Source organism: Lampetra planeri, chromosome 40 (assembly GCF_965212315.1).
Source record: "Lampetra planeri chromosome 40, kcLamPlan1.2.h2, whole genome shotgun sequence".
Classification (NCBI taxonomy): Eukaryota; Metazoa; Chordata; class Hyperoartia; order Petromyzontiformes; family Petromyzontidae; genus Lampetra; species Lampetra planeri.
In genome coordinates this window covers 5066599-5084115 of record NC_136146.1, presented here as the reverse complement: position 1 = coordinate 5084115, position 17517 = coordinate 5066599, and the positions used below count along the sequence as shown (strand labels likewise).

The window sequence follows — 17517 nt, the reverse complement described above, 5'->3', positions numbered from 1 at the left end:
GTCGCCACGCACGGAGAGGAAGCACACACAGAGATCCAAGACATCCACAATCGCCGCAATTCGCTACGAAGTTGCAGTGAAGCCGCCTGGGCGCGTGTGCCAGGCCAGTTGCACTTTAACACTCTTTATTATGTAACCAGGTAAAGGTCCACTGAGCTACGGGAGCTCTTTTTCAGAAGCGACCTGGCTATGACAAGCGACAGCTCAGCGAGGTGGGTCATCATCACGTGGAGGTGTCGAGTTGCAGCCAACGACTCGAAAGGCGCGTGCGGACGGGATGCCTCAGCACCCTCCTCCTCCACCCTCCACACGTGCCGCAGGGTCGGGATGGAACCCCCCAACTCGTCCTGCAGGCGAGCGAGTTCATATCACGGCGCCCAAGTCAGACACAAAGACACAGGTCCCCCCGTGTAGCCTTCACAGACTGCTGGGGCAAGTGCTGTTAGCGAGTAGCACCTATGAAGGTCGGAACGGTGCACGAGGAGGTGGGTGGCCAGCACCACGCCCGGCCACCTTTGTCTCCCCAGTGGCGATGTTTACACTCCGCTCCAGGTACCTATTGAAGGCTGAGTCGACCTAGGGGAGGCTCATGACCGGTTCACTGGTGTTGGCCGTGAGTGGGTAGCCGGATTCGTAGCGGAGTGTGCTAACCGCTACGCTACCGATTACACGCACACAGTACACACAGTACACACACACACACAGTACACACACAGTACACACACACAGAACACACACAGTACACACACAGTACACACAGTACACACACACAGAACACACACAGTACACACACAGTACACACACAGAACACACACAGTACACACACAGTACACACACACAGTACACACACAGTACACACACACAGAACACACACAGTACACACACAGTACACACAGAGTACACTCACAGTACACACACACTGTACACACACACAGAACACACAGTACACACACAGTACACACACAGTACACTCACAGTACACACACACACAGTACACACACAGTACACGCACACTGAACACACACAGTACACACACAGTACACACAGTACACACACACACAGTACACACACACACAGTACACACACAGTACACACAGAGTACACTCACAGTACACACACACAGAACACACACAGTACACACACACAGTACACACAGAGTACACTCACAGTACACACACAGTACACACACAGTACACACACACAGAACACACACAGTATAGACACACAGTACACACACACAGTACACACACAGTACACACAGAGTACACTCACAGTACACACACAAAGTACACACAGTACACACACACAGAACACACACACACACAGTACACACACAGTACACACACACAGTACACACACAGTACACACTCACAGTACACACACACAGTACACACTCACAGTACACACACAGTACACACACACAGTACACACACACAGTACGCACATACACAGAACACACACAGTACACACGCACAGTACACACACACACGCACAGTACACACACGCACAGTACACACACAGTACACACACACAGTACACACAGTACACACACACAGTACACACACAGTACACACACACTCACAGTACACACACACAGTACACACTCACACAGTACACACAGTACACACACACACAGTACACACTCACACAGTACACACAGTACACACACACTCACAGTACACACTCACAGTACACACACACAGTACACTCACCACCCAGGGCCCACAAGGCGCCCCAGACGTGACGAGGATGATGAAGCAAGTTGGTGGATGAGGGTTTGAAACCTCCCCTCCTCACCCCGCATCCCACCCCTCCCCTCCTCACCCCGCATCCCACCCCTCCCCTCGTCCCCATCCCACCCCTCCCCTCCTCACCCCGCATCCCACCCCTCCCCTCATCCTCCCACCCCCCCCCTCACCTCCCCCCACCTCAGCCCCCGCTCTCCACGTGTAGAGCAATGCCCTTCGTCTGCTTCGTCTGTAACCGAACGTTGGGATGCCACTTTCCGATGGAGCCGTGAGTGCAAGAGGCCCGCGCCTCCATCGCTGGGATTCTCATTCCACGTCCAACACAATCGACTCTGCCCGTTCCGGGGGCTCTGACTCGTCACTCGGGGGGGGGGGGGCTCCTGGAAGTGACTGCGATTCGCGTGCCTATTGAGCACATCCTGATCATCAGAAGACACGTGCACAAATGTCATTCAGAATGAGAATATTTAGTCATGCTGTAGGAAACCGATGAGCTGCATGGGTGGAAAAAAACCCGATTTCTCCAGCGGCAGGCATCGGGTATTTCCTTTAATACAATTACACCCGATTTCGGGGAATTACAACCTGGTTTAATGAATACGAAACTCTGATCCAAGGCTTAGGCTGCTTCCTCGTCGGTGCTGCTATCGTACTCGGGGGGCCGTCGGGCACGGGGTAGTCGTAGAATGCGGCGGGCAGGTTGGTCGTGATGAACACGAGGAGCTTCTCCTCCACAATCGTGGGCGCCAGTGAGTTCCTTAGCTTGGAATGGATGAAGCCCATCGTTGAGAAGTGCGGTTCTGCAATTAGAACCAATTAAACCGGATTTCTCCCAATCTCAGGTGATCGGGTTTAATATAAAAAGACAATTGAACCCGATTGTAAAAAACCCGACTGTGCCACCCTTGTTTTTCACAGGTGCCCAGTAGGGTTCTCACGAGGCGCCCACGGGGTAATGTCCGCGTCACCTCTGTGACCACCCTATTTAGGTGCTTTGCAGAAGGGCCATTGCCCAAAACGTCGCCTATTACTGTATATATGTCCCCCTGTTCAGGCCAGAGTGCTATCGACGACCGCGTTGAGCAGTGTAGTTGTTGACTCTTGCTTGTGCAGCTGTACCACCACCACCACCACCACCACCCCAAATCATTAATTAGTTTAACTTCGAAATCGCAGTGCGGCTGTTTCCCATTGTTGTCGATGTGTTTCGTGCTGTGTTGGTATTTGGCATACGAAGTTTGGAATATTGTTGTCACATCTGGAGCGTAGCATCTGGTTCCTTCCTCACTGCAGCGGGGATTGAATTAATCGCAAAGCAGCGGTCAGGGGCGACTGATTGATGAACCACGGCCGATTCACTCCCTCGCTCGCTCCACGGCGACCAGTCGCCTCCCTGCCACTCTTCTATCGCTACTGCTGCTGCTGCCGTCACCGCCATGGTCGCTGTTCCCGTGAACTTCACTCGGTCATTCCTCCACCCGTGTTAAGGACTCGGTCTGTACCAACCACTCGCTGCTTCGTGTAATCACCACACTGCAGGTCACAACACACTCACCCACTCACCACACTGCAGGTCACAACACACTCACTCACTCACCACACTGCAGGTCACAACACACTCTCCCACTCACCACACTGCAGGTCACAACAACACACTCACCCACTCACCACACTGCAGGTCACAACAACACACTCACCCACTCACCACACAGCAGGTCACAACACACTCTCCCACTCACCACACTGCAGCTCACAACAACACTCTCACCCACCCACTCACCACACTGCAGGTCACATCAACACACTCACCCACTCACCACACTGCAGGTCACAACAACAACACTCACCCACTCACCACACTGCAGGTCACAACAACACTCACCCACTCACCACACTGCAAGTCACAACACACTCACTCACTCACCACACTGCAGGTCACAACACACTCACCCACTCACCACACTGCAGGTCACAACACACTCACCCACTCACCACACTGCAGGTCACAACAACACTCACCCACTCACCACACTGCAGATCACATCAACAACACTGACCCACTCACCACACACACACACCATACACACCACACACACCACACACCCCTGCCACACACCACACACACCACACACACCACACGCACCTGACACACACCATACACACCACACACACCACACGCCCCGCACGCAACACACACACCACACACACCTGCCACGCACCACACACACTACACGCACCACACACACCACACACACACACACCACACACACCACACACACACCACACACCCCACACACACCACACACACACCACACACACCACACACACAACACACACCACACACACCACACACACCTGCCATGTACCACACACACCACACACACCTGCCACGCACCACACACACTACACGCACCACACACACCACACACACCACACACACCACACACACCTGCCACACACCACACACACCACACACACAACACACACCACACACACCACACACACCTGCCATGTACCACACACACCACACACATCTGCCAACCCCCTATCAGTGCCCTACCTTGTTACAGACCAATCCAGACCTTATTGGTCACCCCGTGCCTTTATAAATCTCAACGTTCATCCCGCAAAGTTCCATCACAAGGGAGAAACAGAAACAGACACAAACATTGTGTTGCCCGTATTGAAACGGCTGTACGCCGTATGGAGCTGGAAACTCAATGTCCCCGTACAAGAACACTGGGAAGTGAACCGTGACGGGTTCTGACAGCTATTAAACGGGGGGCTGACCGATTCCACCAAACTCGGAGTGAAAAGAGCCCCGCGGCCCGGGAGCCCAGACACGAGGTCCCAGTGGCGAGGACAATCTGACGACCCATCGAGCAAACTACGCACAGAACACACGGGGGGGGGGGGGGGGCTCCTGACGAACATTCTCGCCAGATGCTCGGCCGAATGTCGAATGCCCCCGTTGAGGTGTCGAGCGCGCCACTCACGGGGTTGACTTCGTATCGTGAAGCCGAAAGGTAACTTTAGATGGAGTGTTTGTTCGCTCTCGCACCCTTCTCTCTCTCCCCTTCCCTCGATCTCGTCACTCACTGCCCTATTACCTCCCTCTCACCCCACTCACTGTTCTCTCATCTCCCTCTCAACCCTCTCATCTCCCTCTCATCCCTCTCACCTCCCTCTATCACACCTCGCTCACTGGCCCCCACATCCTAAGTCACTCCACGCTTTCACCTCTCCCACTGCCCCTGCAGTGTGCTGTGATTGGGCCATCGTGTGCGTAGGGGCACAGTGCGTTGTTTTAAAATAAATGTTTTTAAAATATCCAGAGTTGGGTTTTGTTTTTAAGGACCTATTTGTCCTGACACTAGTTGAGCTAAATATACCCCCAATGATAAATGCGTGGCAACGCCATCATCACTGGAACTGCTGTAAGTTTCAACTAAAAAACAGTGAGCTCAGTGGAAAGCCACTTCAGCGAAGCACAAAACAGTGGCGTTTAGACCTGAGCGCAGCTTTTGGAAGATGCAACGTCTCCAACACGTGGCAAGTCGCATCAAGTTTTGACTCCTCTCGAGATGGCATGGAAAAGTCGCTCCCTTAAAGTGGGGGCCGACGTTGCATTGACGATGGAACGTGAGAGAGAGTGAGCTTGGCATCCCATCCCACTCACTTGGAGGCACACCACGCCACTGGGAGGCACACCACACCATGGGGAGACACCACACCATGGGGAGACACCACACCATGGGGAGACACCACACCATGGGGAGACACCACACCGTGGGGAGACACCACACCATGGGGAGACACCACACCGTGGGGAGACACCACACCGTGGGGAGACACCACACCATGGGGAGACACCACACCATGGGGAGACACCACACCATGGGGAGACACCACACCGTGGGGAGACACCACACCATGAAGGCGTGAGTTGGTCTGTCTCGATCAGCACGGTTTGTTATGTGCGGTGTGATAGAAGTTCAACATAGATACGAGGAGTCACACCAACTACGTAACAAAGCAGCACACCACTGACCACACACAGTAGATGAACACGCCACACGGGGGAATCCAACAACCACGGAGGCACATCGCACCACACCACGTGGGGGCACACCACACCACGTGGGAGCACACCATGTGGCGTGGAAACACACCACGTGGCGTGGAAACACACCACGTGGCGTGGAAACACACCACGTGGCGTGGAAACACACCACGTGGCGTGGAAACACACCACGTGGCGTGGAAACACACCACGTGACGTGGAAACACACCACGTGGGAGCACACCACGTGGGGGCACTCCACGTGGAGCACACCACGTCACGTGGAAGCCATTGGCGCACACCTCAATCCATGGACCAGACGGAGGCTTGGCGCAGCTCAGTGCTCAGGAATGCCGGGGGGGAGTGGGAAGGAATTGGGGGGGCGGGTGGAAGGATTCGTGGGGGGGTGGGCGTGAGGAGGGAGGGATGGGGGGGTGAAAGAGCAGAAAGAGGGAGAGGAGGGTGTGGGATTCGAGGGAGGTGAGGAGTAATGGGGGTGGTGGAGGGTGTGTGACTGTGTGTGTGTACGTGGTGGTGGTGGAGAGTGGTGGTGTGTGTATGCACCACCAATAACAGTGGCGAATATTTTAAACTGGTTCTGGGCCTCTCATAGGTCGACTCAGCCTTAAACGAGTACTTGGTCCGGCGTGTAAACATCAGCACTGGGAAGACAAAGGCGGCCGGGCGTGGTGTTGGCCACCCACCCCCACGCGTGTGTCGTGACCGCCTTCATAGGTGCTCGCTGAACGCACTTGCCCCAAAAGTCTGTTCGGCTACACCGGACATCTTTGTCTTTGTACGTAGTGGTGGAAGAAGGAGGAGGAGGAGGCTTATGGATTTAGGAGGGGGTCGGATGGTGGTGGAGGTGGGGTGTGGGATGGAGGAGAGAGGGTGTGTAGGTGGTGGTGCTGGAGGAGGTGGGGTGGGGTGGGATGGAGGAGGAGGAGGGGTGGAGGAGAGAGGGTGTGTAGGTGGTGGTGCTGGAGGAGGTGGGGTGGGATGGAGGAGGAGGAGGGGTGGAGGAGAGAGGGTGTGTAGGTGGTGGTGCTGGAGGAGGAGGAGGTGGGGTGGGATGGAGGAGGAGGAGCGAGCTCTCTGCGCGATGGACCCGTGAGCTACTAAGGCCCCAGCGGAGGACCGGGCCGGGTCGCATGGAGCTTCGGGAAGGGCGAGAGGAGCCATCATCATCATCATCGGACTTTCATCAACATCATCATCTACATGGCGACTAATCATCATCATCATCATCATCATCCACAATGGGCGTCCAGTGTCAGCACCATGAGCGCCCTCTTCATCGTCATGTCCTCCCCAAGCAACCGTCGTCACGATCATCACCGAACCTCGTGACCGTCCTCACCCATCACCCAACATCATCAACATCACCGACCACCATCGTGATCATCGTGGACACGAACACTTGCACGGTGAAACCTTCAACATCGCGCAGCCACTCGCTCGCTGCTGCCGTGCACACGCAACGCATTACGCACTCGTTTGTAGGCGCGCGTAAATCACACGAACACCCCCCCCCCCCCACACGAACACACAGCCCCCCCCCCACACAGCTGGGATGACCCCCACGGGACCGGGGTCAGCGTCAGCTGTTCCAGCGCCAGAGCACGCGGGCGGAAGCGCGGCACAAAGCCTGGCACCAATCGACCCCTCCTCCTCCTGCCAGCCACGTACACATCACCATCATAGCACACACACATCACCATCATAGCACACACACACCATCATCATAGCTTACACACACACCACCATAGCACACACACACCATCATAGCTTACACACACCACCACCACCATAGCATACACACACACCATCATCATAGCACACACACACCATCATAGCTTACACACACCATCATCATAGCTTACACACACCATCATAGCACACACACACCATCATCATAGCACACACACACCATCATAGCTTACACACACCATCATCATAGCACACACACACCATCATAGCACACGCACACCATCATCATAGCATACACACACCATCATCATAGCATACACACACCATCATAGCTTACACACATCACCATCATAGCATACACACACCATCATAGCTTACACACACCACCACCATAGCATACACACACCACCATCATAGCATACACACACCACCACCATAGCTTACACACACCATCATCATAGCATACACACACCATCATCATAGCATACACACACCATCATAGCATACACACACCATCATAGCTTACACACACCACCACCATAGCTTACACACACCATCATCATAGCTTACACACACCACCATCATAGCACACACACACATCATCAGAGCTTACACACACCACCATCATAGCATACACACACCACCACCATAGCATACACACACCACCATAGCTTACACACACACCACCATAGCTTACACACACCATCATCATAGCATACACACACCACCATAGCATACACACACCATCATAGCATACACACACCATCATAGCATACACACACCATCATAGCATATACACACCACCATCATAGCATACACACACCACCATAGCTTACACACACACCATCATAGCATACACACACCACCATCATAGCACACACACGCCATCATCATAGCTTACACACACCACCATCATAGCATACACACACCACCACCATAGCTTACACACCACCACCACCATAGCATACACACACCACCATCAAAGCATACACACACCACCACCATAGCTTACACACACCATCATAGCATACACACACCACCACCATAGCTTACACACACCACCATCATAGCATACACACACCACCACCATAGCTCACACACACACCACCACCATAGCATACACACACCACCATCAAAGCATACACACACCACCACCATAGCTTACACACACACCACCACCATAGCATACACACACCACCACCATAGCATACACACACCACCATCAAAGCATACACACACCACCACCATAGCTTACACACACACCACCACCATAGCATACACACACCACCACCACCATAGCATACACACACCACCATCATAGCTTGCACACACCACCATCATAGCCTTCACAGACTGTTGGGGCAAGTGCTGTTAGCGAGCACCTATGGAGGCCGGCACGGCACACGAGGGGGTGGGTGGCCGGCACCACGCCCGGCCGCCTTTGTCTCCCCGAGTGGGGATGTTTACCCATGGCACCAGGTCCTCATCGTCTAAGGCTGAGTGGACACAACAACACTCACAACTCCCAGGCGAACCGGGAGCGCAACCATCAACCCGCATTGCGGCATCACCCCGGGCCGATGGCGGATAGGAATCTCAATCGGGCATTTCTTTAGAAAACTCATTGATAAAGAAATGAAACCCAAACTATGGACCCCACAGTAAGTCCACTGTAGTCTGCCCGTCGACGAGGGAGGAGGGACAGCGACACGACACAACCCCTCTCGTGGCGAGCAGAGAACACCACTGCTACGACCTCCTGAACATCCAGCTGCTGCTAATGCTGCTGCTGCTTCATGCGCAAGAAGAGACCAGCTGCGTCACAGGCCTTGCCCACCTGTCCCATTAACATCACCAGCCATGGTCTATCCACTGCCGGATGAAGGCTTTCCCAATCCGCAGCCGTCTCTCTCACGGCCCCGTGATATACCGGGGAAAACCCCGACCTGGTTCCTGGAGGTGAATCATCGCTCCGTCTCCTCGGCACACGTCTTCTTGGGCGAGTGTGTGTGTTCTCTGATGGGATGCATGCTATGATGATGTGGATGCTATGATGATGTGCCGACCTTCATAGGTGCTCGCCAACAGCACTTCCCCCACCCGTATGTCACAAGGTATGTACAGGGGATCTTATCATTGTCCAATATTGATCGATGCCCAGATACGATCGAGGGATGGCTCCTTACCGGTTGACCACATGATGTATGCAGACGACTCAGCCGTTGCTGCTGCCTCTGAGAAGGACTTGGAGACTCCGCTGCTGAACCTGGAGTGTGCCACCAAGAGGTGGGTGGGGTGGGGCCTTACCATCAGCCCCATTCACAAGCCCACACTGACCAGCGTGGTGAAGTATGGTCAAACAACCGCGACGACCGACAAAGCGCTGGCAGTCCTTCACCCAACGGCGCATTGACAAAGGGCTGCAGATTATTGAATCACTCTTGCACGTTTTAATGCACTGACGGAATATTAAATGGCACATGCCACGCCGTAGCGATGAAACAAGAGCGTCCGGCAGCGAGAGATCAGTGCCAAGCAGAGCGGGGCGTCTGGCGGGTACAGCCGGAATCCCCGAGCATTGCGACGAATCACGCCGCTTGCGATCCGATGAGTTCTCACGACTCAGCGGTACAATGCAGACGCAAGTCGCAGAAGTTGTGGCCATGAAATCAAAACTATGGAGCCCACGGTAAATCCACTGTACTGTAGTCTGCCCTTCAACCAAGGAGGAGGAATCGCAGAACGACACAAACACTGTCCTGAAGCCCTCCCGTCGTTCAAGCATTCCATCCAATCATTTATTTTAAAACAAACGCGGCGGTCGTAGCGGCCTCCAGCGGCTGCTGGGGCGACGTGCAACCCAGGTCGCAACGCGGCAGGGACCTGCGGAATGGCTGCAGGACGAGAGACGCGAAACGCCGAGGAATTCAAGAAGGCGAGCGCCACCGTGCGTGCGAATCCGTAGCGTCGCGCTCATCCCGTGGCCGCCCACGCGGTCGTCACCGCACATCATCAACCGGGGATTCTCATTAGCTCGTGGCGGCGGTGGCGTCACAGTCGGCGCCATCGGCATCACTTCTCGTAGACGACGTTGCCCTGAGTGATCACGTGACTGATGATGTCGCCGTGGCAGCCCAGCTGGTAGATGATGTGCTCCCACCTGACGGAGGACACGCAGACGCGCACGAGCAGACACACGCGCGCAGTCATGGCCGTTACCGAGCATGAAAACTGGAACGGCGTACCAAGAGCGCAGCCGCCTTTGTCTCCCGAGTGGTGAGGTTTACACACCGCACCAGGTACTCAGAATCAGAATCTTTATTTATAGATGTCTAGTAGAGGCTGAGTCGACCTAGGGTGAGGCTCAGTTTCGGTTCAGATAACTGTCACTGGTGTTCAAACTCAGGTTTGCAGGTTCGTAGCGCAGCACGCTTACCGCTGCACACACGCGCGTGCCCGCACGTGCCCCACGTAGCCGCGTACCTGGGCTCGGCGATGATGACCATGTCTCCCTGCTTGCCCGGCTCCAGGGAGCCGTGTCGCTCCTCGCAGCCCAGAGCGTAGGCCGCGTTGATGGTGGCGGCCACCAGCGCCTCCGGGAGCGACATGCGCAGGCGCACGCACGCCAAGTTCATCACCACCGGCTGCGCGCACACACACACACACAGGTGCACAAAGACAAAGACCCCCCCCCTCACCATATAGCCTCTAATAGACTGTTAGGGCAAGTGCTGTTAGCGAGCATTAGCAGTACGCGCGTACACACGCACGCACGGCAGCTTCACTACCGCACACGCACACATACACAATTTCAGCCTTACTCTGACACGTGACAACACAGAAACGGCGACACACAAGCGCCGGGCGTGTTACCATGGCGATGCAGTAAGCGTTGGGATTGAAGTCGCTCCCCAGCGCGACGATGACGCCCGCGTCGATCATGGCCCTCGCTCGCGGCTCCTTCAGCCTGGGGCGGAGGTCAAAGGGCGAGCGACAAAGCGGGGTCAAGGGGGCAACTCGGGGTCAAATGTGTCATGACGTGTATTACCAGGTAAGGCCCAATTAGCTATAGAGCTCTTTTTCAGAAGCGACCTGACATCAAATGACAGCTCAACGAAGTGGCTTATCACGGGGAAAGTTATAGCAGTAGCCAAATACTCTAAACGCGTGTTTCTAAATGTCGAGGGAAAACCCGGAGGACCCGGAGAAAAATCCACGTGACCACGGGGAGAACACGCAAACTCCAAATATACAGCAGCAGGCGGCAAATTCAAGATTGCACCTACGACCTCCTGTATACCAGGCAAGGTAATTCGCGTCTCGCCACTGTGGCACGGCTATTCTCACTTCCCCGGGTTACGACCTGGAGATGCTCGGCGCAGTTTCAAGCGCTGCTGAATCCGGCGGTGAGAATCGCTCTTCAACTTAACCGGCGAGAGAAAGCTGAAACAAAAATTAGCTTTGCATGTTAAACGCTCGTACACGAGACGATTTGGTTTGATTGGCTGTGTCGGTTTGGTGGAGAGTTTCACGATGCAAATATGGCCGCATCATGACGTGCCCTCACCCAAAAGAATCTATGAACAAGCACGATACCGCCTGCGAACACCTACCAGTTAAGTTACGTGGAACGGGGCGCTCACTCGTATCAATGACCCCACCTAGCCTCGGTGACCCCACGTGACCTCGGTGACCCCATCTGACCTCAGTACGTATGCGGTGGAGGGCAGCAGCACGGCAGCGCAGCGTGCCGTCGCCATGGCCGCGATGCCCTGGTCGCTCGTCTCCTCCAGGTGGCTCACGGCGCGAGCGCCCAACTCAGCGGCCAGCTGCAACAGCACGGCAACACGCGGCTTGCTGAGAAGCAACACGGCTGCCAAGCAGCGCATCATAACGCAGCTACGCGAGTCTTAGTGACGCGGTGCGAGATGAAATACTTTTGATTTAGTTTGAAGGCGCTGGGGGGGGGGGGGGGGGCCCACGTGGTGTAAATTTGCCCCGGGCCCCGCACCCCCCCTAGGGACGGCCCTTCGCGGTGGCACAGGCAGGCGCGCTTGCACTCGACCCCGCCGGCGACGGAAAATCAGCGGAGGGAGCGGAGGGCTCGCGGCGACTGAAGATGACGCGGGGCAACCTGTGGGTCGAAGCGGACGGGGCGGCTCACCTCGCCGGCGCCCATGTCGGTGAACTCGTCGCCGTGGAAGTTGAGCAGGAAGCCGAGGTCGCGCGCGGCGCGCAGCACGGAGCGGGCGGCGTCCCGCTCGAACACGCCGCGCTCCAGGAACACGTCGGCCAGCTCCACGCGCAGCGAGCCGTCCTCCACGAGGCGCCGCACCGCCGGCAGATGCTCGCGCACCACCTCCTCCGCGTACCCGTCCGCATCGCGCCCTCTGGCGGGCGCGCCACCGGGGTCACGGGGGGTTGAGGGATACGAGGTCACGGGGGGTTGAGAGATACGGGGTCACGGGGAGTTGAGAGATACGGGGTCACGGGGGGTTGAGAGATACGGGGTCACGGGGGGTTGAGGGATACGGGGTCACGGGGGGTTGAGAGATACGGGGTCACGGGGAGTTGAGAGATACGAGGTCACGGGGGGCACGCAGGAACGGGGGAGGCGCTCTCGCCCGCCACCTGCTCCGCACGCCCGCCGCGTCGCGCCCGTCTCGCGGGGACAGTTGGACGCTCGCGGAGAGGACGCGGGGACGCCGCGGGCGCCCGCGACTCGCCTGGGCACGGCGTGCGCGCCGCAGTAGGAGCTGACGATCTTGAGCGGCAGCAGCGCGCGCGCCCGCTCGAGCGTGCGCAGCATGCGCAGCTCACTGGCGAGCTCCAGGCCGTAGCCGCTCTTGGCCTCCACGACGGTGGTGCCGGCGCGGAGGGCGCGGCGCAGGCGCTCGCACAGCGACGCCAGCAGCTGCGGCTCCCCGGCGGCACGCGTGCTCTCCACCGTGGAGTGGATGCCCCCGCCCGCACGGTGCACGTCCAGGTACGAGGCTCCCGCCAACTGGGGGTTGAGGGCAGGAGGGAGAAAGAGGCGAGAGAGTGGGAGGGAGTGTGGAGAGGACGGCAAGAGAACGAGAGGGAGGTGAGAGGGAATAAGGTGGAGGGAGCAGTGTGACAGGGTGCAGAGATGAGGGAGGCGAGAGGGAGGGAGGAGGGTGAAAGAGGTGAGGCTGTTAAAGAGGTGATAGAGTGGATGGGAGAGAGAGAGGGGTGAGAGGGTGAGTGATGGGAAGGTGAGCAGTGAGAGGGTGAGCGGTAAAGTAGAGAGAGAGGTGAAAGGGAGAGTGACGGGGTGGGTGACCGCTGAGAGGGTCAGCTGTGAAACGGTGAGCATTGAGGAAGCTGAGCGGTAAGATGGTGGCCGGCAAAGGGTGAGTGTGTATAGGGTGAACAACACACTGGGTGAGTGTTGGCAGAGAGAGTGAGTGAGTGAGCGCGTGACCGGGCGTGCCAATGCCGAGAGGGTGAGCATCGCGTTGAGCAGTGGGCGCGTCGCTCACCTTCATGGCGAACTCGTGCACGCGGTCTCCCGCCCACACCGGGTGAGTGTGCGCGTCCACCAGGCCTGGGCTCACCGGGTGAGGGTGAGGGAGGGTTATGGGACCGGGTCACAAAGAGGGCAAGGGTTCGTGAATCAGTGGGGGAGATGATTGAGAGGGAAGCTGTGAGTGAGAAGAGGGAGCTGGGGGGGGAGGGAGCTGGGGGGAGGCGGGAGCTGGCCACCTGGGATCACGCTGTGTCCATGCGCGTCGATGATCTGGTCGAAGGAGCAGCCCTCGAACTGCGCGGCGATCTCCTCCGCCGGCCCCACCGCCACCACGTCCCCATCCCTGCACGCCGCACGGCACCACAAACTCTCTTTGCTGAAGCCCTCTCATCATGGCCAGCAGGAGACCTCGACTTCGGCCTCTTAGCTGTGGAACTTGCTGCTGCTGCTGCCACACGCAAGGATGGCGTAGAGAGATTTAACTCGTTTCGAGGGACGGTGCCAATTCCGCAGGAGTCTCAGCCGGGGGCTTGTGGCGAGCCGCATGCCACAGCCAGCCCTCTGCTCCAATAACCGAGGGATTTCGTGTAAGTCCACAAGTCAACATTTGCTCCTCTGCAGCCCCCATTGTTTGGAATTCCCTGTCCCCTGCCACCACTGCTGTTGCCTCCCTGCCCCCCACCCATTCAAATCTCGGCTCAAGATGTAAAGTGTTAAGTCTGCCTGTTATAGATGCACACTCACACGGAGACCCAGAGACTCACAGAGACCCAGAGACTCACATAGAGGCCCATAGACTCACATAGAGACTCAGAGACTCACATAGAGACCCAGAGACTCACACAGATTCCCAGAGACTCACACAGAGACCCATAGACTCACAGAGACCCAGAGACTCACAGAGACCCAGAGACTCACACAGAGACCCAGAAACTCACATAGAGACCCAGGGACTCACAGAGACCCAGAGACTCACAGAGACCCAGAGAATCACACAGAGACCCAGAGACTCACAGAGACCCATAGACTCACATAGAGACCCATAGACTCACACGGAGACCCAGAGACTCACACAGAGACCCAGAGACTCACATAGAGACCCAGAGACTCACATAGAGACCCAGGGACTCACAGAGACCCAGAGACTCACAGAGACCCAGAGACTCACAGAGACCCATAAACTCACATAGAGACCCAGAGACTTATCGAGACACACAGACTCACGCCTCGTTTACTCTATAAAATGATCTTAGAATGCGTTCACAGTGATATAAATCCACCACTACTGTATCACTGCGTCGAACCGCGTTGGGCTGGGGACGGTGTTTAATCTCCATGATCGTGGTGACCAGCCTGCAACCCGACAGAATCAGATTGACTCATGCTGGAGGAATCCGATGAGCTACAAAGCTCTTCTTCACAGATCGTCTCCCACTGGGGAGCCGGCCGAGTGTTCATTGCCACGTGACCCTGTCGATCCCAATTGTGACGACCACGACCGGCACCGGCCCGACGTGACACCAACACCAACACCACCACCACCACCAACACCACCACCACCCCCACCACCATCACCACCCCACCACCACCACCCCACCACCTCCACCCCACCACCACCACCACCCCACCACCACCACCAACACCACCCCACCACCACCACCACCAGCACCCCACCACCACCACCAACACCACCCCACCACCACCACCACCCCACCACCACCACCAACACCACCCCACCACCACCACCACCATCACCACCCCACCACCACCACCACCCCACCACCACCACCAACACCACCCCACCACCACCACCACCATCACCACCCCACCACCACCACCACCCCACCACCACCACCACCATCACCACCCCACCACCACCCCACCACCACCACCCCACCACCACCAACACCCAACCACCAACACCACCACCACCACCACTACCACCCCACCACCCCCACCACCACCCTACCACCACCCCCACCACCACCAGCACCCCACCACCCCACCACCACCACCCCACTCCACCACCACCCCCACCCCACCACCACCCCACCACCACCACCCCACCACCCCCACCACCACCACAGTCTCACCGCACCTGCCGACCACCACGCTGCCGTTCGGGACGATGGCCACGTCTGCCATGTCCGCCCCGGCCAGGTAGCGCTGCCCGCCCCGGCAGACCACCACCACCTGCGCCGCTCCCCGCACCAGCAGCCGCTGGGCCACCCGCACCGCCACTCCGCCGCCGCCGCCGTCGCCGCTCATGATGCCGCCGTGCTGAGAGTGGAGCGAGGTCCCCGTGGCGAATGTTGAAGTGAGTGCCCGCGGGTCACCGGCCCTGGGAATCATTAACCCTGGTTTGGTCGCAGTTGAGAAGGCGGTGATGGGCACGTCCCTCCGCCTGTGCCAATCAGGCAGAACGCCGATACATACAAAGAGCCCCCCCCCCCCCGTGTAGCCTCAATGTTGGGCCAAGCGCTGTGAGCCGAGCACCTTTGAAGGCCCCCACGACGCACGAAGCGAGCGGTGGCCAGCACCACGCCCGGCTCTCACGTCTCGCTCGTGGCGATATTTACACACCGCACCGGCTACTCACTTGATATTTACACACCGCACCGGCTACTCACTTGATATTTACACACCGCACCGGCTACTCATTTGATATTTACACACCGCACCGGCTACTCACTTGATATTTACACACTGCACCGGCTACTCACTTGATATTTACACACCGCACCGGCTACTCATTTGATATTTACACACCGCACCGGCTACTCACTTGATATTTACACACTGCACTGGCTACTCACTTGATATTTACACACTGCACCGGCTACTCACTTGATATTTACACACCGCACCGGCTACTCACTTGATATTTACACACCGCACCGGCTACTCACTTGATATTTACACACTGCACCGGCTACTCACTTGATATTTACACACTGCACCGGCTACTCACTTGATATTTACACACCGCACCGGCTACTCATTTGATATTTACACACCGCACCGGCTACTCACTTGATATTTACACACCGCACCGGCTACTCACTTGATATTTACACACTGCACTGGCTACTCACTTGATATTTACACACCGCACCGGCTACTCACTTGATATTTACACACCGCACCGGCTACTCACTTGATATTTACACACCGCACCGGCTACTCACTTGATATTTACACACCGCACCGGCTACTCACTTGATATTTACACACCGCACCGGCTACTCACTTGATATTTACGCACTGCACTGGCTACTCACTTGATATTTACACACTGCACCGGCTACTCACTTGATATTTACGCACTGCACTGGCTACTCACTTGATATTTACACACCGCACCGGCTACTCACTTGATATTTACGCACTGCACTGGCTACTCACTTGATATTTACACACCGCACCGGCTACTCACTTGATATTTACGCACTGCACTGGCTACTCACTTGATATTTACACACTGCACCGGCTACTCACTTGATATT

General features: G+C 56.6%; 1 protein-coding gene across 1 annotated transcript; it reads right to left on the bottom strand.

Annotated features, from left to right (window-relative positions):
- Positions 1–9948: 9948 nt before the first annotated feature.
- On the bottom strand, positions 9949–16390 carry AMDHD1 (amidohydrolase domain containing 1). Its single transcript, XM_078612986.1, has 9 exons — positions 16110–16390; positions 14248–14354; positions 14025–14089; positions 13248–13525; positions 12686–12911; positions 12226–12350; positions 11395–11488; positions 11005–11165; positions 9949–10681 (listed from the first exon to the last, which is right to left on the bottom strand). The coding sequence occupies exons 1-9, from the start codon at positions 16361–16363 to the stop codon at positions 10594–10596; spliced, it is 1398 nt and encodes a 465-aa protein (XP_078469112.1). The 5' UTR covers positions 16364–16390; the 3' UTR covers positions 9949–10593.
- Between the last annotated feature and the right edge of the window lie 1127 nt (positions 16391–17517).